The sequence below is a fragment of the Idiotropiscis lumnitzeri genome, chromosome 3 (assembly GCF_059441095.1).
Source record: "Idiotropiscis lumnitzeri isolate Australia: NSW breed Sydney's pygmy pipehorse chromosome 3, RoL_Ilum_1.0, whole genome shotgun sequence".
NCBI classification, from domain to species: domain Eukaryota; kingdom Metazoa; phylum Chordata; class Actinopteri; order Syngnathiformes; family Syngnathidae; genus Idiotropiscis; species Idiotropiscis lumnitzeri.
In genome coordinates this window covers 23,396,453-23,419,374 of record NC_142393.1, presented here as the reverse complement: position 1 = coordinate 23,419,374, position 22,922 = coordinate 23,396,453, and the positions used below count along the sequence as shown (strand labels likewise).

At 41.3% G+C, this 22,922-nt stretch overlaps 2 protein-coding genes across 3 annotated transcripts; both read left to right on the top strand.

Moving 5' to 3' along the window:
* The first annotated feature begins 565 nt into the window (after positions 1–565).
* On the top strand, positions 566–3,488 carry tuba5 (tubulin alpha 5). The gene is given in 8 exon segments (XM_088289737.1): positions 566–590; positions 986–1,166; positions 1,168–1,223; positions 2,046–2,194; positions 2,287–2,394; positions 2,396–2,529; positions 3,207–3,274; positions 3,364–3,488. Coding segments are annotated over 8 exon segments (846 nt in total).
* Positions 3,489–5,270: 1,782 nt separating this feature from the next.
* Positions 5,271–22,776, top strand: kdm5bb (lysine demethylase 5Bb). Of its 2 annotated transcripts, XM_088291237.1 has the most exons (28): positions 5,271–5,612; positions 6,808–6,885; positions 7,239–7,361; positions 7,443–7,613; positions 8,735–8,791; positions 9,998–10,159; positions 11,475–11,568; positions 11,655–11,773; positions 12,108–12,266; positions 12,333–12,452; positions 12,535–12,693; positions 12,827–13,008; positions 13,118–13,280; positions 13,361–13,480; positions 14,581–14,775; positions 14,862–15,043; positions 15,158–15,282; positions 15,432–15,582; positions 15,656–15,770; positions 15,874–16,229; positions 16,945–17,083; positions 17,779–17,958; positions 18,046–18,207; positions 19,952–20,437; positions 20,526–20,610; positions 20,693–20,886; positions 21,115–21,366; positions 21,451–22,776. In XM_088291237.1, the coding sequence occupies exons 1-28, from the start codon at positions 5,460–5,462 to the stop codon at positions 21,586–21,588; spliced, it is 4,620 nt and encodes a 1,539-aa protein (XP_088147363.1). In that variant the 5' UTR covers positions 5,271–5,459; the 3' UTR covers positions 21,589–22,776. The 2 variants fall into 2 exon arrangements, with proteins under 2 accessions (XP_088147363.1, XP_088147364.1); XM_088291238.1 differs by lacking the exon at positions 8,735–8,791.
* The last annotated feature ends 146 nt before the right edge of the window (positions 22,777–22,922 follow it).

Genomic DNA, 22,922 nt, shown 5'->3' with positions numbered 1-22,922 from the left:
ACAGATGAAGACATCTCTGATTAAAATTTACTGTTGACTCGTGTTATCAACCACCTTGAAGCATTAACCTTTTTTGGGTAGTTCAATTTTAGTATGTGAGTCAAAACATTCAGGAAGCAGTTGGTATAATTCTTCCTACCTCCCCACCTACATCTGTCCACCCCAAGTCTCCTCAGCAGCAGAAGAGACGAGACACACAAAGAGCGCCAGGCACTATTCAACTGTGAGGTGAACCTTGAAGAACACTCATCTTCACGCTCTGCGGAGGAATTCGAGCTTCAACTCGAGGCTTTTTTGACTAATAACTTGGCTGCTCCTTTGACAAAGATATGGTGAGGAAAAATCATTTGAAGACTATTTTCCCAAGGCAAAATTAGTTTTCTTTTTTCCTGATGTATCACTAGAAATGCACAATTAATAAGAAGACAAAATAAACTTAATACAAATACTTGAAATGCATGCAATGGCAGATTATATCCATTTATTGAAAACAAATTTGCAAAAGGAAAATGGTTTACGATGATTTTTTATTCAAATTGGTGTGTGACAATCATCAATAGCGACAATGAGTTTACAACTGCATACTCAAAGTAAATTGAAAGATTGCTGCTGGAAACTAATTTGGTCATTTTCTGTGTGTGTGTGTGTTGCGTACTGTCCACACTTGAATTTCCCTGTCTTTCACAAGTGTCACTTAAGAGACACGTTTGTCTTACAGGCAAAACAAAGCTGAAATTCTCAACATGTTGAGACATGACTGCTGGAAATAGCTGCGGGAGATGCAATAAATTGCCAGTGTGAGCCTGTCATGCTTTTTGACATGACTTATAACCTAAAATAGCAAAAATGCTATAAAATGAAATGTTTTATATGGAGTGCCATTGAAATTATAAAATATATTTTGTAACATAATATACTGTTAATACTGCTGCTTCATTTTGGGACAAAGAAACGTAACATTGCACTTGTTAATTACCCTCTGTAGTTTCCTTAAATTCACAGCGTGAGTGTATCTCCATTCATGTGGGCCAAGCAGGTGTCCAGACAGGAAAAGCCTGTGGGGAGCTCTTCTGCCTCGAGCACGGCAATAACCCTGATGGAACCTGTCAGGAAGAACCTGCGGTACAAAACCCTCGCGAAGACCCCTTCAACACATTCTACTGGGAGTTCTGGGCATCACGTTCCAAGAGCGTTGTACGTCGATCTGGAGCCCACAAGGGTCAGTGAGGGGTGCTTGATGATATGAACACCACTGGATGTGTTGTCATAACGTATGATATGGTACTATACAATATGGGACAACATGGAAAGAGTAAACTACAGGATCAAACAGTGGTGGGTAGTCGGGCCCTAAACACTATTATCAGCACCACTACTGTGAACACTTGTCCGATGATGGAGCTTCTCACCCTATCTCTAAGGGAGAGAGCGTAAAACCTGCAGAGGAAACTCATTTTGGCCGCTTGTATTTGTTATCTTGTTCTTTTGGCCTCACAATTTAGATCCCCCAGTTAATCAAGAGCTCCCTGTGATTGGCTGGCAACCAGTCCAGGGTGTACCCCAGCTACTGCCCGAGGACAGATGGGTTGTGGTACAGCATGTCCGCAACCCATGTGATGAGAAGCAGAACAGACAATGGATGGATGGAATATTATTATTAGTCAACATCTCTGGTGTATAATGCAATTTATTCACGTTGTTTGTGATTTTTTTCATGCTATTAGACAAATATTGATTGCAAACTGCTCCAGATATGTGGCATGATTGCATACCGTTACATTTCGTTTTTTGTGTCGTGTTGATCATTTATCATATTGTGATGTGATACCGACGGAATTGAGAGATGATTTAAGTCATCTTAAGTCTCCACTTAAAGACCCCAAAAACACTGTCACAATAGGATATCAAGCAACAAAGGTATGATCAATAAAACATGTTATGGTTAAAAATTGTACAACGTAATACAATATGTTGCAGTACATCTATCGTCTTGTTTCTGAAAAATGACATGAAGTTGAAAATGATTTCTCTCTCTTTTTTTTTAGATGAGGTGAGAGTGGGAAAGTTTATGGATCTTTTCCACCCAGAGCAGCTGATGTCTGGAAAAGAAGACGCAGCCATCAACTACGCCCGTGGTCATTACACAGTCGGTAAAGAACTCATCAATGGAGTCATGGAGCGTTTTCGTAAAATGGTCAGTTATCCAAATTGTATTCAACATGTCCTGCAACATCCACCATCGTGAGACACTTCCTCTCAGTTGACTCTTTTTGTACCTCTCTTCAGACAGACCAGTGCACAGGTCTGCAGGGCTTCCTGGTTTTCCACAGCTTTGGTGGGGGAACCGGCGCTGGCTTCACTTCCCTGCTGATGGAGCGTCAGTCTGTTAACATAATACTGTAAAGAGGTCAAACTTGAGCTACTTCAACACACAGGACAACACACTCCCGTCTGCTTAGTCAAGTTTAGTATGATAGCCTGTGATCGCAACAGCCCAAAAGGCTTTATAGCCCCGCCGCCCACATTCAGGCAAGGGAAAACTCGGAGAAAACCCATTCAGGGGAAACAAAGGAAGAAACCTTGAGAAGGGATCGCAAATGGAGGGAGGAGAAATGGCAGTAAAACAGGCCCAAATCCAGATGTCAGGGGGGGGGCGGCAGGGCAAATGACTAGTTGCATAAAGGGCATGGTTGAAGCAATCTCACTCATTGTGTGTAATAACTTAAAGCATTCCTGGCCATTCTTCACTCACCCTCACCATACCGCTGCTGTCTTAGTTCATAGACTTGTTACATCTGGCCTGGAATATTGCAATTCTCTCACGTTTGGTCATCCCTACAAATTAGTTGTGACTTTTATGTTTCCCAGTCAGGGGTCGGCGCACAAGTCATGCAAATATTTTTGGGGTCACAGTTTAAACGCAGGATACCCTTCCTGGCTCCCATCTTGGCTGGGTATTGGGGCAATTCAAAATCCTGAATCTCTCTCAAGCCATTAATATTGTAGTCCTGATGTCCTTTATACTGCCATTATCTTTTTCTCTCTCAGGTTCTTGTCTGCCCCTTCATGATTTTGATGATGTTCATGTTCTGTTTCTTATGTTTATTGTACTGATTGGGTAATTTTTTAATATGCTTGTGCGGTATCCTTGAGAAGCCAGAAAAGGCATCTATAACTAAAATTAATTTTTATTTTCATTTTAAAAGGTTGGCATCAATCAACAGTCTCCAACTGCAGTTCCTGGAGGAGACTTGGCTAAAGTCCAGCATGCATGGTGAGCAATACCACCACCATCGCTGAAGCCTGGTCTTGTCTTGACCACAAGTTTGACCTGATGTATGCCAAATGGGCCTTTGTGCACAGGTATGTGGGCGAGAGCATGGAAGAGAGAGTTTGCCAAGGCCAAAGATGACCTGGCGTGTCTGGAGAGGGATTACAAGGAGCTGGAACACACCGGTGCTGATTCTGATAATGATGACGAGGATTGAGAATTTTGAACTTGTGTGGACCTCTACTGAGTTGAAAAGAGTGTATAAACCTTGCTTTTATTTGTTTTTTTTGAGAAGAAAAATATATTTTTCTCTATTGCTTGATGTGTATGTGAAGTCTATTAGCATGACAATTAACTGTTCTTACAGTTGTGGCATTTAGCTAAATATTTTCTCCATTGCTGTTTTGTTTCCTGATTGCACTATTCTGAAAAAGATTAGTTTGATTTCAATTCAATTAAAATGCGTTTTGGCTGAAATCTCTTTTTTAAAGACCTTGGAAAGGGGAAAATCCATCCAATCCAAATTTGACACACCAGAAGGAGTGTCGTTTAACCCTGCAAATTTAAATTACGAAAAAAAAAAATCGACTAGCATTTCAAATGAAGCTTCAGAATCATGAAAAATCAAGCCTTTATCTCCGCTCTCAACCACCGTGGGCATGTCCATTAAATGCACTGAAACCACACCCCACACAAAGTTCAGCTGTCAATCAAAATACTGCTACTATGACCTGGAAAATTTCATGGTACTTTGTGTAGCATCTTTTTTATGCCGATACATCCCTCCATGTTTGAGTTGCGAAAATGTATCCACCGAAAGCTTCCTGAAATGAGTCATCCACGCTGTGGCAAAGAGGCACTCTAAAGACGTTGTGCTTGTGTGAAGTTCCTGTCCATCTGATGGCTATGGGGTCTGACTTTTTTCATCCACTTGCTCATCCGCCTTCTGTAAATGACATAAATGCTCTTATGGCTATGACTACGAGTCGCTCAAAAGTGGCCATGCCAGCCCAAACCGGGTCCACATTCTAGCTGTCAAGTTAAACTTTATCCTCCCCTAACTGGTTGCTCTTTTTTTGTAGCTTCTTTAATTCTATTATTCCTCCAATGATTGATTTAATTACAGTGAAATTCCTGAAATTAAATAGGAAAACCTTTTTCAGTGAGAAAATCAGAACAACTTAGGATTTGACCATTATTATATACATTGTTATGGTTGGGTAATGAATAGTGAGTTTGACGTTAAGAAACGTGTGAACTAGATCCTCCAATGGTAGCGTCTATTTAGGAAAAAATAGGTCCGGCATCCCTTAAGCTTAAGGTGTCACTTGAAACATATTCATCCGCGGAGGTATAAACAGAAAACAATCCACAAAGAACAAAATTATGTGACACACATTTGTTTGTTATAATTTACCATTCAGAACAACCGCGTTTTCGACACTTAATGTATGTCATAACGTGGTGAGAATAAGCACAGTTTGTATTTTGGCCGTCAAACAGTATACGTAAACGCGTTTAATATATATATAAATATATATATATATATATATATATATATATATATATATATATATATATATATATATATATATATATATATATATATATATATATATGCGTAGTTTTAATATGTTAGAGTAATGCAATAAATAAGCCCCAATGTGTCTTTTTGAAGAATACATCACAGCAACATACCTGTAGGTAAAGTGAGTGGACAGTTACTCCTCAAATACTAGAGTGAACAATAAGGGGAAATCTGCAAAAAGACAGAAGCCATCAGGTATTCTTGGACGTTGTGTATTCGGTTGTTGATGATGTTTTTTTTTTCAAAGCTATTAAAAAAGACAAACACTTTTATATCCCCACTAGGCTGTTGAGGTTTGAGGGGTAACAGAAGTGAATGTGGATAATTTCAGATGGTTTCAACATTGAGGTAAAACCATGAGGACATTGAGAGCAAATTGGTGTCTAGTTTTTTGAGCGGACGTGTTCACTGCCTTGGAACATTCTCTTCACAGTGCGTGGATGTGCGTGCGTGTGGACGCGTGTGCATGTCAGCTGCCTCATCTCGTGTTGATGTCGACTGGCTGCCACCGGGCCTGACGGTTAAGAACGGAATAAAACACCCCCCTCACACGGAGCCCCCTTGCCCGACACCTTGACCTGACCCGTCCTGTCCGAAAAGATGAGCCAGCCTCGGTCGGCCGAGTTCAAGCCGCCCCCGGAGTGCCCGGTGTTCGAGCCCAGTTGGGAAGAATTTGCAGATCCCTATTCCTTCATCAATAAGATCCGTCCCATCGCCGAGAAAACGGGAATTTGCAAAGTGCGGCCACCTCAGGTGAGTGCGTTTGCGGTTGTTTAAACGCCCCTTTGACGCGGATGCTCGTTTGGTCGCTACGCTTGTTGGAGATGAAGCAGCGAGGGATTTAAAGGGACTGCTCAACATGGCGGATGAACGGCTAGGTTCATTCTTTGTGCAGCTGCGGTTCTCTGCTTAATTTCCGCCGTCAGTGGCGTCGCGAGCATCCCGCTTTCGTCCACCTCGGACGCTTCATACGTCCAACAACGTGTCCCGAGTGCGATTGTGTTGTTGTTGTTGGCCGTGTGTCAACAAAGCCTAGGTGCTCCGGCCACTGAGTCGTTGAGCTAAAAAGCTAATGCTAACTAGCAGAAGCTGTCATGATGTAGCACACGGTGCTGTTGTCATAGGTGGATATGCGGAAGACATCCTTGTGCGGTCAACGGCAAAAATAATCGTAAAGCACATATTTTTTGTCTATCATTTGTGCCCTCAAGTCTGTGTGGATTATCTAACGTTAATTGCTGAAGAGCATCACGCTGTGGTCAGCGTGTCATACAACACTTGTCATCAATTTTCACCTTATATTAATGTGTACAACAGTGGCTGTATATAGATGCTGTCCAGTGTTAATAATGGACTTTACAAAGTGATCGAATGGCAACAGAACATGTACAGCAGGTTATGTAAAAGATGTATTAAAAAAAAACTAAACAGTAACTGTAGTTTAAAATGGAGGCGCATCTATCCAGATTTTAAAACCTAGACAGTTCGCAACTGTCCATGCACGACTCTAGAGCCAGTCTTGTTGGGTGTTGTCCTCCATGTTGGCTTTGTGGTAAGATGGCCTAGTGACTGACTGAGTCTTCCATCTGGCCATTTTGTGTGCCAGTGGGGGGATGTATGCTTTTGACTTGTAACAAAAACTTGGGCCTCCCCTTTTGTGAGGAAAGAGTCGACGCTCAGCTGTGTAAAGAAACTCTTCAAATTTGGCTTTTTGGTATGCTTGGGTTACAACCTGAAGTCTATCAGGACTTTCCATGTCAAAGTCCTTTCATGTCAAGTTAGATAAAATCGTTTTGAAAATGTGTTGCCGTCAAGAGTGAAGAATTTATAAAGGAAAGTCAACATTCCACAGAGGCAGGATTTAGGAAAAATAGACTCTGGCCCCCAACATAACAAGCCTCCTACATCCAGACAAAGGCTCATGTACTGATATTCTGTTGCTCTTCAGGGTTGGCAGCCTCCATTTGCTTGCGATGTTGACAGACTTCACTTTGTTCCTCGGATCCAGAGGCTCAATGAACTAGAGGTGCGTGTTGATTGCTCAGATATTTGCTGTAATAAAGTTAGCATTTGTTGTGTTTTTCACACACTCTTTTGGGTAATAACTAATTGTATCCACACATGAAAAGAAACTAGTAATAATCTTGTTTGACAACTGAAAATAGTGACTGGGTTCGTAAAATGTTACCTGTTAATTAAAATGGGAAAAAAAACTGAATAAAAATGTCTATATTTAATCCTATAATCTATTTTTAACTCTCCGAATGTTAAATTCAAAGGTTTGCCAGCATGCTGGAGCCAATCCCAAAAGCCGGAACTACTTTGTCTGCCTCAGTTTCCTGTCGTTTTTGTCACAAATGATTGTGTATTCCATCCCAGGCACAGACAAGAGTAAAGCTCAACTTTTTGGACCAAATTGCCAAATTCTGGGATTTGCAGGGATGTTCCCTGAAGATTCCCCATGTGGAGAGGAAAATTTTGGATTTGTACCAGCTAAACAAGGTTGGTGTTATACAACCTGGCCAATTATAATTGTTTTAATTGCCTAACTAACCTTCCCGCACTGTCGTGTCGCCATTACAGTTAGTAGCGGAGGAGGGCGGATTCGACATTGTCTGTCGGGACAGACGATGGACCAAGATTGCGATGCAAATGGGCTTTGCCCCTGGGAAAGCTATTGGCTCACACCTGCGAGGGCATTATGAGAAAACCCTCTACCCCTACAATCTCTTTCAAAGTGGCGCAAATCTGCTGGTGAGATACACCTCACGTCAATATAACAACGTTGTTTTTTTGTTTTTTTCCCCCACTAGATCTGATACAGCACTGTGGTGCCTTGAGATACACGTTTAATTCGTTCTGTGATCACGCTCGTAGCACTAAACGCTTTGTATCTCAAATAACTTTGCCTTACTAAAATAAATTGAAATGTCGCAACTGCGTTTTGCCATCTCATAAATACCAATAAAAAAACATTCGGGAATTATTTTTGAATTGAATTTAATTTAATAAATAATAAAATAATAATATAATAAATAAATCATGCCGTAATAACCAGTGTTGAGGGGGGTAATGCATTAAAAAAGTAAGTGATACAAAAGTAATGTGTTACTCTAATATATTTAGCCAGTAATAAACTAGTATAACAGGATATTGTCGTAATATGATACAGTTACTGAGTCACATACAACAATTTTGGTACCCCAAGAGAATATTAATCACCAAAAGTAAAGGAGAAAAGTGTCCATTAGAAACCCCCAGAAACGATATACAAGCCGTACCAGGGCATAAGTCGCAGTTCTCTATGTTGAAAAAAAAAAAGGTTGTTTACTGCATGTACAAAACAACTTTGTACAGTGAATGCACATAAAGGTACACAAACAGATTGTTAAAACAGTGCCCTTTAACACGGCAAAAACTTGGCTAATTAAAACAGAACAGACCCAAGATAAAAAAATTCGAGATTTATTTTTTATTTTAAACAGCTTAAAGCATTTATTTGGAAGAATTTCAATCTGGCACACTTGTTGTGAATTGAGTTGAGCTCACTCCATCACACAGCACTCGTATCTCAAATTTTTGAAAATCTCAAAAAAGTCAGGTCACTCGTGTCTCAAGTTACCACTGAATATGCCTCTGTGTTTGTCCAAAACAAAATGTGTTAATGGGATGTGTATGATAGTGTTTGACTGACAGCTTAGTTTTTTGTTTCACCCCATTGACATTGTGAAATGGCGCCTAGTCATAAAGTGCTCATTTGAATCTTTAAAAAAAAAATCTGTTGTATTGCAAGAGAGCTCTGGATTGGTACCCCATGACCTCTAAGTGCAGGTCGTTCTAAATAGTTGAATCACATCAGCTCTCTCTTGCCTCAGACTCCAGAGGCAGCTTCCAAACTGATGCGTTTGGAGGCTGATCCTGAGCTTGAAAAGGTATGTGTGCGCCACAGTGAACCAAACATCTTACAATTAACAACATGCATGTTTATTTCTGGCTGGATTTTATGCTGTTTTTCTAGTATTGCACATAGAACCAATGTTTTTTATAACTTGACATTATTTACCATTTTAACTCGTAAAATTGTGTAATATCTCAAATCAATATTTTTGTCAGAGGAAAAAAACATTCATAATGATTCAGTTTAACATAATGTCGTCTATTCCAGTGTTTCCCAACTTTTAATGAGCAAGGCACCCATTTTGCATTTGTAAAATTGTCATACACCACCAAACAAAAATCTTACAAAAAGTATGAATGCTAAACCGATGATCACGTCATAATTTATTCACAAATTGATGTACTCGGTGTAAAATCTGAGCCTCTTTAATCGAACACAAAGCTGATATATTGGAAGGAAAACACAATTTATACTGTTGTGTGATCGGCAGCAGGAAAATACAGTTTCATTGTTCCTTCTGCTATCAGTGAAAACTACCTATATGTATTTGTTCTTCTTGTTTTTATATTCCTTGTTGGCATAGATAGATAGAAGAACAAATATACAATTGTATTTTGTAAGTAATTATAACTTTCTGACCAATGAAGTGAAATTGGAACATTTACCACAGTAACCTGGTTGGGAATCACTGTTCAATTTTTCCTTTCTTCACCTTGACACTGCCGCCTCCTCTGAAATTTGGTCTCAACTGGGTTGGCATGTTGCTGTTTTGTTTTTCTTGCATGCTAACTACATCCTACTTTTGACCTTTATTTCTTTTGACTGCTGAAGTTACATTTAATTTGCACTGTTGCTGTGTCCCTGAGCCTGTCAACAACTTACTATTGGTACAAATCACTTTTGATGGAAAAAAGGTGACACAGTTGTGGTCAACCGTTTGCATACATTCAAAATGGCCATGGATTTCATGTTAATTTAATTTTGTTGTAGTGAGGGTTTTTTATTTTTAAAACCCCACTTGATGAAAGAGTAATTCAAACAAACAAAAGGCCAAAATAAATCTGACATTAATGCCATAATGAGTTGTATAATTTGAATTTAATGCAGATTGCTGCTGTGGCGACATTTTTATTGCCCCTTACCAGCCATATAAGCGGCATTCTATTAATTTCTGTTTATGAACCCAAATCTGGTCACTTACTGCTCAATTTAAATTTTAACATGCATGTTTTTGCGTTAGTGTGTTCAAAAGCCAGTCCACCCTGAGCCAGAGGAGAGTGCAGTAAGTATGGATGAAGTCGACACCAAGGAGCCCAAACTGCCGGAGCCCCTTCAAAGGCAGCCCATCCAGCCACCTAATTCTTGCCCTAGCGCTCGCAGGGGCAAACGCATGAAATATGAGGTGGGGGATGCTCACTGAAGTACATATCCCAGCACTCGCCACATAACATACAGTGGATATAAAAAGTCTAAACACCCGTTAAAATGGGAGCTTTTGTGATGTTAAAGAATTAAAGCAAACTAAATACTGTGGAACCAATAGTCACAAACTTAATAGGCTCCCTGAGCCCGTTTGTAACTTGAAGCATTCATAAATCGAGGCATTATTATTATGAATTCATTATTAATACATATTAATCAGTTACGGCCCCAAAATTGAGTTATAGTTAACTTTTTTTCTTTTACCAGTTTATATGATTAAAAATAAATAGAACCCACTTTTAGTTTTCAGAACACAGCAAGGAGTTATGAATGTTGCCAATGATGGTTACACAACCCGAGAAGAATTACAACATAGATCCAGCCGCTCGTCAATGCCATGACCGTTCACATATGAAAAATTGTCCATAAACAGAGGTCATTTTTCTTACAAAAATTTTGTACGGATCCTGAATTGAATATAAAAAGGAGTATTCGGAACTAGTGGTTCCACTCATTTTGGAATTGTTCATAATACCCTCCACCTGGATTAAAGCCCCAGTTCCATCTGAAGAGTCAAATTTAGCATAATGCTGCCACCATCATGCTTCACCGGCGTATGATGGTGTTTTTTTTTTTTTTGTGGTATTACGCAGTGTTGTGCTTGTGCCAAGCACACACTTTGGAATTATGGCTAAAAAGTTCATCTTCAGATTCATTGGGCGCCGGCCGCCCCTGACCTAACAGCCCATATCGCCCCATCCAAAATGCTTTGACAACCTTTATTAACAGTAAACAGACAAGAGCTGCAATAAAAAATACTAACAAAAATAAACCTGAATTAATAAATACATGTGAAATGAAAACAACATAAAAACTGAAATATACAAATTTAAATCAAACATGCAATTCTGCCTCTAAAAGAGCAACACTGCTGTTGAATGTCATAATTGATTTGTTGCATACTATGTGCTGTCGATAGAATATTATCTAGCTTCAATAACATATGTCCCACAAAAAAAAGGTAAAGAAAACATGGATTGTATCACAGTATGTATTCAAGTTATTCAAGTCCCACCTGCTTGTGTGACATTTTTTGTCATACAATGTACTTAATAAATATGAAGTTTTACCACAACACCATTAATAGTGAAATATGTCAAGTAAAAAAGAATCTGTCTCATGTTTTACAACACAACAACCTGGCATTTGAACAGGGATGCAAAGATGTTTTACTGCCACTGTTGCAGTGACATTTGGTTGATTGAAATGACCCACATTGTCACCTTTTCCCGTAGTATGTTTGTGTGAAGACTGAACCAGGCGAGCCAGGTGAGAATCGTCCGAACTTGAGGAGGCGGATGGGCTCTTTTGTTGCCAAACCTGAACCAGGTATGCGTCCGCATTAGTGCATCCGATTCACTAGTTTGTTTTGAAACACCACGGCAACTGATGTGTCACTCTTGGCTGTCTTGCAGAGAAAGAGACTCCCATTCAAGTAAAACAAGAGCCAGTCGAAATCAAGGAACCAGTAATTGAGGAGGACAAATTCAAGCAACGCTACAAAAAATACATCCCACCTGTTCCTCCAAATCCAGTGAGTGCAAACATTCATTCTTTGCCAATGTATGATAAAAGTTCCTTCAGTTTTATGCTCTTCTGTTCAGTTCACCCAACAACAAAAAATGAAACTGCAAAATACTTAATTTTGGTCTGTTATCAAGTCATTATTGAGGACTTTTAATCTAATTCATTGAAAGCATACAGAAGAATACAAAAACTAAATCATGCATATTTATAACCCAGCTAAGAACAATGCAGACTATATATATAACAAGACTGTTGCAATGACGAATCAGATTTTTTTTCTCTAGCAGATAGAAAAAAAGGGAAATTTTTGGAACATGTTTTAACAACCACACTATCTCTAGGTGGATCTGGTTGTGTGTCTGGTTTGTGGCAGTGGGGGAGATGAAGACCGCTTGTTGCTATGTGACGGTTGTGATGACAGCTACCATACCTTCTGTCTCATCCCCCCTCTGACTGATGTCCCCAGGGGAGACTGGAGGTGCCCCAAGTGTCTGGCTCAGGTGAACAATAACAATAACACTGAATAAACCAGCGCAAAATGTACTGAATGCATTGTCTTTTTTTAGGAATGTAGCAAGCCACATGAAGCGTTCGGCTTCGAACAGGCTTTCAGGGACTACTCCTTGCGTGCTTTTGGGCAAATGGCAGATGCATTCAAATCAGATTATTTCAACATGCCAGTTCATGTAAGTAGAATTTGGTTTATACAAAAATAAATGGATGTTTTTATTCAAACATTGTAATTGGTTCTGTTCATATATCTTCCAGATGGTACCTACAGAGCTAGTGGAAAAAGAATTCTGGCGTTTGGTGGGAGCCATCGAGGAGGATGTCACTGTTGAATATGGAGCAGATATTGCGTCAAAGGAGTTTGGGAGCGGATTCCCCATTCCTAATGGAAAGTTTAAGGTTTCTCCTGCTGATGAGGTATACTGATTACCATGTAGTGCACATCATCCACAACAATGGACAGATAGAAAGCAAGGTCAATAATTGATCTGAATTCATGAATATGGCTAATTTCATGTGTATCGGTCTGCATCTGTTGCTTCTAATGCAGAAATATCTCAAGTGCGGGTGGAACCTCAACAACATGGCAATGATGAATCCATCCGTCCTCACGCATGTGACAGCGGACATCTGTGGAATGACATTGCCGTGGCTTTATGTTGGCATGTGTTTCTCCTCCTTTTGTTGGCACATCGAGGACCACTGGAGCTACTCCATCAACTACCTCCACTGGTATAAAACAAATGCTACAAGGAGTGGTACTCACTGAGTTTATGATATTTCTGTGACAAGAATAAAAATAAGTCATTATGTTGTTTATGTTTCTTTCATTCACTTCAAGGGGGGAACCCAAAACCTGGTATGGAGCTCCTGGGTTTGCTGCAGAACAGTTAGAGGAGGTGATGAAAAAACTGGCCCCAGAACTATTTGAGTCTCAGCCTGACCTCTTGCACCAGCTGGTCACCATCATGAACCCAAACACCCTGATGGCCCACGGTGTTCCGGTATATTTTGAACATCTTCAACACAGCACAAAGATGAAAAATGGACCCTAATTTTTTTTGGGGGGGGGGTTGTGCTTCAGATTTATAGAACAAACCAATGTGCTGGTGAATTTGTCGTCACCTTCCCGAGAGCCTACCATAGCGGCTTCAATCAAGGCTTCAACTTTGCAGAGGCAGTCAACTTCTGCACTGTTGATTGGGTAAGCAGGACATTTATTTGGTCAGCCTTCACATATACAGTTGTATCCATATACACTTGCCTTTTTCCCCCATTTTGTTTCAAATATAATTCAGTCACCCTTTGACAGCTGAGATGTTGCAGTTTTTGTAAACATACTATTTTGTTGCCCATGACTCAGTAATTGACCGGTACCTGTGTTGATCTGCGGTTTTGCCAATTCAAAAAAACTTTATGTTCATCAAATTGCTCCAACACGTCGTATAATTTACACTATCCTTGGCGAGGTTCTTGAAAACTGATGTCTTTTTGACAATCCATGCAGCAGGAAGGCCTGCGCTATTACCACTACTGATGAAAATGCCAAACTCCTGGAGCAGGCACTCCCAGAAAGCCACAGCCTATCCGGAGCCCTCTGCTGGAAATCAAGATCCACCAAAGCTCAATTTAGAGGATGCTTTGGCACGTGATTAAGCATTACCCGTACCAATTTCAGGTTGTTGAGCATCATAATCTTCCGCTTGAGGCCTATGAACAACCTGAAATTAAAGCTTTCTGAGTTCCAGTGAAGAGCTCGGAATAGACTTTCCCAGCTTTACTTGTTACTGTGCAATGTCTTCTGTGTTTTCCTTATTGTTGGTAGTTGCAGGCATTCTTCTGCATTGTTTGTCTAGGACAGATCATGTAACGAGGATCTTGCCTGGGATGGTATAAATTGTACTACGCGCTGGAGTGGTGTGACCACCATAACGTTTCTTTAACGGACACTTAACTGCAGTCATGGACAGATTGATCTTGCTTTGCGACAATTTTGCAACACTGCTTTAAAGTCAAGTAGCAATTCATGTTCAAAGGAATGATATGCCTACAAAAACTGTGAGGTCTAAGCTGTCAAATTCTGTTGGCCTCACATCCATCCCAATGATTCATGAAATGAAAACTAACAAAGCAAATGTTTAGTGACTTTTGGGACACCCTGTATTTCCTTGTAGTTGCAAAGCATCTGAGGCAGCGTTTATTAAACACACCGGGATGTTTTTGACATGAACTTGCTGTTTACGTCGGGGTCATACATTAATTAGAATTAGAATTAACTGTGATCTTGTGTTTCTATCATTCCAGATGTCTCTCGGAAGGCAATGTGTCAATCACTACCGCACGCTACACCGGTACAATGTCTTCTCCCATGACGAGATGGTGTGCAACATGGCAGCAAAAGCAGAGACCCTTGATGTGGTTTTGGCATCTGCTGTCCACAAAGACATGGCCATGATGATTCTGGAAGAGCGGGAACTGAGGGAAAAAGTGGCGAAAATGGTGACGTATTAATAATAGTTTTGCGCTGTTAAATATGTCCTCTCACATATAACCACTCACCACTGGTTTGGCCCTCACTTTTAAAGGGGTTAGTGCAGTCGCAGGAGGCAAAATACGATCATCTCCAGGATGATGAGCGACAGTGTGCCAAGTGCCGGACCACCTGTTACCTGTCTGCCATCACCTGTCCCTGTAGCCCAGGAGTGCTCGTCTGTCTGCATCACATCAACGACTTGTGCTCCTGCCCGATCACCAACTACACACTGAAGTAAGTCACACTGCTAAGAAATCAGGCTATTTTAAGATGGACATTATCACGCTGACAACTCAGGTTCTGAGAGAATTCTTGAATTAAATCTTCACGTTCAATTTCCTCTTGTAGTTACAGATACACACTGGAGGACCTGTTACCCATGATGAATGCCTCGAAGCAGCGTGCTGAACAGTATGATGCATGGGCCTCTCGTGTGTCAGAGACTCTGGAGGCTAAGCTGGAAAAGAAGAAAGGTAAGCCCACAAGTGTTGAGAAAACACAAATCATTTAGCACATCCAAATCAACAGTACCAACACTGATGAAGAACAAAAACATGGACTATTGTATGTGTAAAAAGATTATTCAATGTGTTGGCCTGTGGGTAACACGTCCTCTCCACAGGCTTGCCAGTTTTTCGCGCTCTTCTTGCTGAATCAGAGTCCGAACACTTCCCTGAAAACGATCTGCTGCGTCGGCTGCGTCTGGTCACCCAAGATGCAGAGAAGTGCTCCTCAGTGGCGCAGCAGCTGTTGAATGGGAAAAGGCAGACCAGGTATTTTGTTGTAGCAAACGTAAATACCATCTGTATCAAGTAACCGTACCGAGATTGACTTGACCTGTTCAAGGTATCAATGTGGCATTGGGAAATCCCGGAGCCAGTTGACTGTGGAGGAGCTTAGTTCGTTTGTAAGGCAGCTGTATAACCTTTCCTGTAGCCTCACTCAGGCCCCCTTGTTGAAGGTAGGCTCGGGTTGACCACCTGAAGATCTCTGTGAAGTTAGATTAATATCAGGGCAGTTTCCCCTCAGAGCCCCACTTAGTACGTTTTGCCATCTCTTTGAAGGACCTCTTGAATCGCATCGAAGACTTCCAGCAGCACAGCGAGAAGGTGCTGGCCGACGAGGCTCCCAGCGTGGCTGAGATACAGAGCCTGTTGAACGTCAGCTTTGACTTTGAAGTGGACCTGCCTGAGCTGCCACGCTTGAGGGAGCGGCTAGAACAGGCCCGCTGGCTGGAAGGGGTGGAGCAAGCCAGCATCCAACCTGCAACCCTGACTTTGGAAACCATGCGAAGGCTCATCGACCAGGGTGTGGGCCTGGCACCGCACTCATCCGTGGAAAAAGCCATGGCACGCCTTCAGGAGCTTTTGACGGTTTCGGAGCACTGGGAGGACAAGGCGAGCAGTCTTCTAAAAGCCAGGTGAGGGCGACAGTTCAAACGATACATCATGGTGTTCTTATCTATTTATGTAGGCGCAAAAACATCCAAAACATGAGGTCGCATTAGTAGCTTCATTCTTAAGTGTACTTAAAATATTTCTTTGTTGTGATAGTCATGTCTCACTTTCCCCCTGGGTCTTTGCACTGATTGTATGTAAATGATTTCTTTCTACGTCAGTGCACCTGATTTTGCTTCATTTTAATTCCAGCTAGTGCAAAAAGCTGTGGCTAGAATATTCAACCAGATCAACAAAAAGTGAGCATCACGTTTAGTTCCGCCCTCATTCCACTGGTGCTGTTCAGCATTTACTGTCACAAGTTGCTTTTAATGGCATGGCTGTTAGGAATGTGCATCTCTCCATCTTAACTTAGAGCTTAAACTCAATATTTTTCCAAAGTGATGTTCCTTTGCCATGTGTAGTTGCCATGCTAAGCTCTGATTTTTTTAGTTTCATCCCGTTAGGTTGTGCACACATTTTAATTCACGACGACAAAAAGATTTTACAGAAGTACTCTTACTTTTGAATATAACAATTTGGGGTCCAAAACCTTTCCAACCTGTCTTCGAACAAAACATGCACTATGTGGACTGGAAACAACGCAACAATAGCTCTCAGAATTAATTCTATCATGCAAGTATGTGTGTCCAGTGATATTACTGACAGTGTATCATTGTTTACTGTTTTACCCATCAGACCGCCTCACTCCATTGAGACGCTGAGTGCTGCAGCTGAGGAAGTTTCTGGCATCTCCTCCCACCTCCCTAATTGTCTGCTTCTCAAAGACACCATCAGGAAAGCTCTAGAGTGGCTTCAAGAAGCCGAGGAGCTTCAGGTATGGACACACTTTTGTCTCTGTTCTGCTCTTTTTCTCGTATGTAATGTTTCTATATTTGTGTTCTAATTTACTGCTAATTTTCCGCATATGTTAAGTGCTTTTTACAGCTCCAGCTGTTGGGAAATGCACTATATCAATAATGTTGTATTGTATAGAAGTCATTCAAGGGATTTGGTGAACATTAAGGCCTTAGATGGCATTAACAACTATTAAACACGATACTCGGATGCATTAAAAAATTAAATACAATTGATGGAACATTAGTGAAGCGTATCTCTGTCAGACAAGGCCATTTTGCAGCGCGTTAGCCATCGCACAGAGATGACATGAAGTCCATATCGCACTCAATGGGATTCTAAAAGTTGACTATAAAGGTATTGTTTTCTTATGACATTCTGAATCTGAGAACCATTCTGGCTCAAATATGTATGTGCCTGTTGGCCCATTTCCTTTCCTCAGAATACCCCCATTTTATAAACAACAATCTGACAACAACGATGTGGCGTATCGCGCAATAGCAACTGGTGGGTGCAAGGAAAGGCCCAGACAACAACATGACGTCACACATTAACTAGTAGGATTGTGGGCGCGCTGTTTTTATCAAACTTGACAATATTGCTCCGTTTCCCCATCAATATCTCGAAATGGGCACTTGTAGGTACAATTTAACTAACAACCATGTTGTTTTACAGGCTAATGAGCGCATACTTATGGTGGACAACTTATCTGATATGGTGCTACGAGGGCAAGCCATTCAAGTCCACCTGGAGCCCTTAGACAGACTTGAGTCTTTAATGGCAGAAGTACAAGACTGGAAGGAAACAGCTGGTTCCATTTTCCTTCAGAAAGACACAACCCATAGCCTACTTGAGGTAAAACCCTCCTCCACCCATGCCCCAACGGAATACTTACAGCGCTGAAGAAAATGGGAGGCTTCACTATTGCGTTTTTCATCACAGGCTTTGTGTCCAAGATGTGAAGTTGGAAATGAAGGTTCTCCCAAGAGGAAAGCCAAGAAAGGGAAGGAATCACCTAAAAGTAACAAGAAGAAAACTCCAAGTCTCAACACTATCAGTGATGTGGAGAAAGCACTTTCAGAGGCCAAGGATTCTGCCACTGTTGTAAGCTTTTGTCAATTAAGATACTTAATAAATAGCGGCTAGCTTTCATATTACGCACATCATCCGCATTCCCAAATAGTGTCCTGCACCTTTTTTGATAAATTCTCTGCCACCATACATTAATCCGCTTAGTCCTCCTTCATACCTCTTTCCTACGTCCCGTGAGCCTTTGCATGAAGTAGGTGCGCAACTTACGGTAGAACGAATTCGGTCTTGGAAACTGTTAGTGTGAGGCCACTTTCCATGACAGAGACTTTAACAATGTGGAAACACCAGTTGTTGCAGCTTTTTAGAGCAAACATTTCAATCCCATTTCCTGCTAATATGGCAGTGTAGGAGCATGATATAAAAAAAGAGGCCAGCGACAAGGTACGGCAACGTTTAACTACTTTTCGAAGTCAATCGTGAGGCAATTAGTAATCTGAAAAGCTCTGATTTGTATCAGTATCTACACGGCAAGAACGGTGGTGGAGTTTGTCAAGACGTTGGACAAAAGTCTGAAGCTGCTTATAAATAAAGTTATTGTATTGTATTGAAGCAAACTTGTAGCTAGTCAAACCTTCTACTTCCCACTGCATGGTAACCACAAGACGCTTCGTGTAGGCAAGCTTCACATTGCTTGACGTCATAAAACTTGATCAATCTTTATGTGAACATCTCTAACATCTCTACTTTTGCCAACCTCAACCGCTGCAAATGTTAGAACAATCGGCCCCAGTATTTTGAATTTTATGAGCACAATGTCTTCCTTTCCATAGGCGCTTACTACAGCTTATGGACAAAAATGCTAAGTGATATCAAATATTGCCACGATCCTTCTAATAATTTAAGAGGTTGTCTAATACTAAAATGTTGTGTCTCCCACACACATAAAACATTACATGATGTTATTCTGGCACTAGGCACCCGGCGAATCTTCTCCGCGATGCAAGCACATTAGCACAAAGTTTAATGCGAGTGTTGTGGCGACGTGCGCTTTCTCCACAAAATGAAAAGGAGCACATGTGCAACGCGGAGGTGGTGGTCTTTTCAGACTAATTCTTCCGCGTTCCTCATTCCGCGTATCTGGTGGAAGCTGTTGCGCGTCACAACAATACTGTCTCCCCGTCCGAGGTGACAGTTCAAAACTAAAAACTCTTGTAGTCACAGATTCAACTTTATATGCCTGTTAGTACAACTCTCAACAGTGTAATATGTTCCTAAACAATGTGAGACATTTTTCAATGCAATGGAGACTTATGATTGCTTACAAAAGGGTTTGAGGGGGAAAAAACGTGACTAATTGTTCGAGCCCTCAGGATGAAGGTGGATCCAGAAGCCTCTCCTTAAATTAACTTGGTCAGGGATCACCAACATGCCCCCAAGGCCACAAGCCTTTTCTAAATATACCACATGTGACGAATGTTGTATAATTATTTGAAAACATAAATTCATGGAAATTGTGGGGTTGAATGTGTTTTTGTGTGTCTTACCTTGTAAATCATTGTTGATAACTTATATGAAGTCATTAATATGATCTGTCTACACATCGATGAATATCATTTAATACAACTAAAGAAATGTTGTCACGTATCGGTCCCCAAAAAGTAGATCTCAGGTACAAAAAGGTTGGTGACCTCTGGACTTAGCAAATCCTCGCTCCGTCATAACTCACAGTATTTTTTTTAATAGCAATTTTGTTGGGCTCATGTGAATCTTAAAAAGAAAATGTTTGCCTCTTGGCTGCTTTTGTCTTCATTTTCAGAATGCAACTCTAGAGGCGCTGCGGCTCAGGCAGATGGAGGCCTTCTGTCATCTGAGAGTGGCAAACGAGTCAAAGCTCCTCCCCACTGCAGACTGCACAGACTTGAAGGTGTGCATCTGTCAGAAGGCGCTCATGGGAGCGATGCTGCAGTGTGAACTCTGTCGGGATGCGTTCCACAGCGTGTGTGTCAGGGAGCAATCAGACCTCAGCGATACACCGCCGTGGCTGTGTCCCCAGTGTCAGAGATCCAGAAAACCGCCACTGAACAAAGTTCAGCCTCTGCTCGCATCCCTGAGGCGTATCAGGGTTCGACTTCCGGAAGGGGACGCGCTGCACCACCTGGTTGAGAGGACAGTGAACTGGCAGCGTCGTGCACAGCAGATTCTACAGTCTTGTCATTTGTCAGAACTGGAAAATGGAGCCGAAACACCCCCCATTCTGACCCGTTGTGCATCAGACTCCTCCGACACTTACAACAACACTCAGGTCATTCATTGTCTTCTTGTGCTACTTTTTGTTTGCTTTCGTCTCACTTTTGGTGATCAGAGTTGGTGATTTGGGCATTTTCATGCAGGCCCCTTGTTTGACTCCAGAGTGGAACAAGACAAATCATTCTCAGACTGTCTTCTATACAGAGCAGAGATGCATTCCACTGCAGGGTCAGTCGTCCTCTCTCATGCAGATTGGATGTATCGAAAAGGCAAACGTAATCTGGTTTGATGTTATGTATTTGTCTGACAGGCTTGAATCAGGACCTGGAGGAACTGATGGTGGAAGGGCTCCTTCTGCAGGTGTCACTGCCAGAAGTCCAGACCCTGCATCATGTGTTACTGGACAGAGCCACAAGCCAGCACGCAATGTCTCCAGCACGAAGCGAATCCGCAGACTGTGACAAACATGTACAGTTTCACTCTCAGGGAAAAAAACTCAACCAGGTAAATGCATACCCATCAAATGACTCCCCTCGATTTGTATTAACGTATCACATGACAGATTTTTTTGATCAAAGCCTAAAATTGAAATGTGAAAAATCTTGTCATTTTGTTGTCACTTTTTCAATTTCACTTTCATATAAAAAATAGAAAGAAACAACAACACATGTATTTTCTTTTTTTTTTTTAAACTAAATGCTTGGTTTCTAAGTTGTGCTCTCTCTTTTTCAGGATGCTAAAGCAAGGGAAGCTCTGATAGTGCCAGAGAAGAAAGCTAAGAGGCATTTGGCCCTAAACGGGGAGCGCAGGGCCCGGGACAGAAAGCATTCTCACAAAAGACAGAAGATGAATCAAAAGGAATTACAGCGCAAGCCATCCTCAAACTTGTCCTCGCCGCGTTCTGATATCTCGCTATCTGACGAGTCCGATGAGGACATGGCTGTGTGTCCTGCAGAGAGATGCCAGCTCCCTGAGGGAAATGAGGTGGGAATTAAGTCTCTAAACTAAATGAATAAATGCATAAAAAAATGAATGTATTTTATTATTGTCTCTTTTCTCTTCCTGCAGGTGGATTGGGTCCAGTGTGATGGCAGTTGCAACCAGTGGTTTCACCAAGTATGTGTTGGTGTCACGGCCGAAATGGCGGAGAAGGAGGACTACATATGTGTCCGATGTGCACTGAGCAACACGCACGTGATGGAATGAAGAGATCCCCGCTAAATGACGGTGGTTGGGTGCCACCAGTCTCGCCCTCACCCTCGGCCCGTTTGTCCAACCCTTTTGTAACAATGGTGCTATCTTCTCTTTCACTTGTTGTCCAGAACTATAATTGTGTAGTTTTTTTCTTTTTGTATTTTTACATGCATATTATATATATATTTACTTCTTTTGAATTACTTGTGGCGGTCAAAATGAGAAAAAAAAGCAGGATGTGATGTGTACTGCATGGGATGCCATTACATAGACGCAAAGGAGTCTTACTTCAAACGCACCCAGTTAAGGATAAATGGTTGATCAGGGGTTAATATTCTCTTCTCTCAAGTCTCATTGCATGCCTAGCAAGATTTAATTACATTGGAGCCAAGGTTTTCACCCCCTTTTTAATCTGGTGTTTAGTATATTCTTCTTTATATAATTATTGCCATTTTTGTAGAATAGTTTTATTTATCTGAGCAATAATTTCTGTCCAATTTGACAAATGGATCTCCGGTGACTTGTTGCAGCCATAGCAATGGTGTAATGTACAGAAGTGAATGGGCGCAAATGCAGCAGCAGGTTGAAAGAAGACTGCTCACATGTACAAATGGCAATGTGTAACTTGGTATAGGATACTCAGTGTGGACTTGGCATAGTTTATATTGTGGAATAAATTGATTTTGTTCTATGGAGAAGTCTGTCTTTGATACACCATTGCTGGGTTATGTGTTGTGCTGTGGCGAAACCAATATATATATTTTTTTGGCTACAACACCGCACTTGCATAAACATCCTGACCAGACCCAATCATGAAGTTAATTTCTGAAAGCAGCAGAGGAGAGTGCTCATCCTTCAGCAGAACAATGACCCAAAGCAGAGCGGGAACTTTGGTTCGGACATGACAGGTGCACGTCATGCTGCCAACCAGCAGTGGGCAGTATAAATCACTAAAGTACGTACTTAAAGCTTTTTTTGGTTAGTTTTCATTTTCTTTCGTGTTGGGTCGTCACAGCGCGACATCGTTTTTCCATCTTTATTGAAATTCTGCATCATCCTCTCTAGCGCCAGTTGTTTTCATCACTTCCCTCTCTACGTGTATCAACTTCCTCTAGCTCTTTTGCACGGCACGTTCGTCCTTTGCATTTCTGTACAAATCTGGTTTTGTATAAACCATAAAATGCCTTGTCTCGAACTGTCTTATTTCTAATAATATCCAAACTGGTCACTACAAACATCATAAGTGTACATAAGATTTTCTAATGCAAATTGCCACTGCCCTGACAACAGGGGGCCTGCACTGGTTTTATTTTTTTATTTTATTTGCCCATAAAAAAACAATACAT

Bases quoted from the DNA above. Each gene is read 5' to 3' on its own strand.
- kdm5bb (XM_088291237.1), top strand. From the start codon at position 5,460: ATGAGCCAGCCTCGGTCGGCCGAGTTCAAGCCGCCCCCGGAGTGCCCG. The intron at 12,453-12,534 runs GTAAGTAGAATT...TATATCTTCCAG, and splicing joins ATTTCAACATGCCAGTTCAT to ATGGTACCTACAGAGCTAGT. The intron at 17,959-18,045 runs GTAAAACCCTCC...TTTTCATCACAG, and splicing joins CAACCCATAGCCTACTTGAG to GCTTTGTGTCCAAGATGTGA.